Raw genomic sequence first — 1590 nt, forward strand, 5'->3', positions numbered from 1 at the left:
TCTACCACCACTATGTCCGGTTGGTTAGCCACCACCATTTTGTCCGTCTGTATCTGGAAGTCCCACAGGATCTTAGCTCGGTCGTTCTCCACCACCCTTGGGGGCGTCTCCCATTGTGACCTCGGGACTTCCAGGTTATACTCGACACAGATGTTCCTGTACACTATGCCGGCCACTCGGTTATGGCGTTCCATGTATGCCCTGCCTGCTAGCATCTTGCACCCTGCTGTTATGTGCTGGATTGTCTCTGGGGCATCTTTACACAGCCTGCACCTGGGGTCTTGCCTGCTGTGATGGACCCCAGCCTCTATGGATCTTGTGCTCAGAGCTTGTTCCTGTGCTGCCATGATTAGTGCCTCTGTGCTGTCTTTCAGTCCAGCTTTCCACTGTGACAACTTGGTCTCTACAATAATGACTCAGTTTCTAACTGGAACACAGACCATCAGCTCCACCCAGACATATGATCTCATCCCAAAATACAGGAGAAAACACAGACACAGATTGATGCTTCATGAAAATCAAAACCTTCAGTTTTGAAACCTGGCAACAAGGGGAATGGCTGTCTGACAAATGTGTGACAAAAAGCAACAAAACGAGCAGCGGGAGCAGCTTAATGAAGATAGACTTGAGAAGATAAAAGTCACTGCTCTGTTGGTTACCATTTCAAATGAATGAAATATCCTGTGACTATCCTGTGGTCAACGTTTCAACTTAGAGGAGGAAAAATTTATCATTTTGAATGAACCTCTTTGTCTGAGATGTTGAAGTGGAAACCAGTTCTAGTGGGCCAGGACAGTCAAGTTCAATATGTTTCATGTGATAACTGAAACTCTGTTGTCATATTCCCCGAGCAGCCTGTAACTTTATGGTTATACTCACAGCCTCGGTGTGGACAGGGTGCACGGTGAAGAGGAGCGCCGTGACGAAGGCCAGGCGGCGGTTTTCAAACACGTGGCACTGGCATACGTGCATCAGCAGGCAGGTTACGGTGCAGTGCAAACACACGTTGACAATGTGGAAATACAGAGGTGTCATACCACCCAGCACGATGTTCAACCTAACAGAGAGAAAAATTCAGCTCTGTGAGATGGACAAAGTATAAAAAATAGAAAATAGGCATCCATGAAAACAACAGAGTTAGAAGTTAGCAGGAAGTTAGCTCGTTAGCTTCCACCTAAACATGATATAGCATGTTCTGACAGAGATTTCTGAAAAATCCAAACGTACAGCTCTGCTGTCATTTCCAACATGAATGAAGACCGAAAACTAAACAGCAGTGACGTTTGTAAGGTTACTGAAGTTGGGCTAGCTGCTATATAATGATGTATATAGCTATATAATATAGGGGTGGGATTTAATAAGTTTTCTTCGTCCCACTCCTTTTTCAGGCAATTTTTGTTTTTTGTTTTGTGCATTTATATTCAATATACGTATTTGTTGTGCCTGGAAATGAACAAATAAATGAATGAATGAATGAATGAATGTGCTACGTGATTGCTAGCGACACGGCTATGTTAGCATAGCATAAACAGTGAAGCTGGAGGATGAACGCTAACTTTTTTCCACTCGATAAAAGTTAACGTGAGGGTT

At 44.1% G+C, this 1590-nt stretch overlaps 1 protein-coding gene across 1 annotated transcript in view; it reads right to left on the reverse strand.

Moving 5' to 3' along the window:
- Positions 1 to 1051, reverse strand: part of LOC102198707 (transmembrane and TPR repeat-containing protein 1-like) — a 13314-nt gene extending 12263 nt beyond the window's left edge. The window contains exon 1 of the mRNA XM_013910883.1: positions 880 to 1051. Coding sequence (XP_013766337.1) covers positions 880 to 1035 — 156 coding nt within the window. The 5' untranslated portion in view covers positions 1036 to 1051. The remainder of the gene's footprint in view (positions 1 to 879) is intronic.
- Between the last annotated feature and the right edge of the window lie 539 nt (positions 1052 to 1590).

The sequence above is a fragment of the Pundamilia nyererei genome, unplaced genomic scaffold (genome assembly GCF_000239375.1).
Source record: "Pundamilia nyererei isolate P.nyererei 1_Seehausen unplaced genomic scaffold, PunNye1.0 scaffold00050, whole genome shotgun sequence".
In the NCBI taxonomy this organism is placed as follows: Eukaryota; Metazoa; Chordata; class Actinopteri; order Cichliformes; family Cichlidae; genus Pundamilia; species Pundamilia nyererei.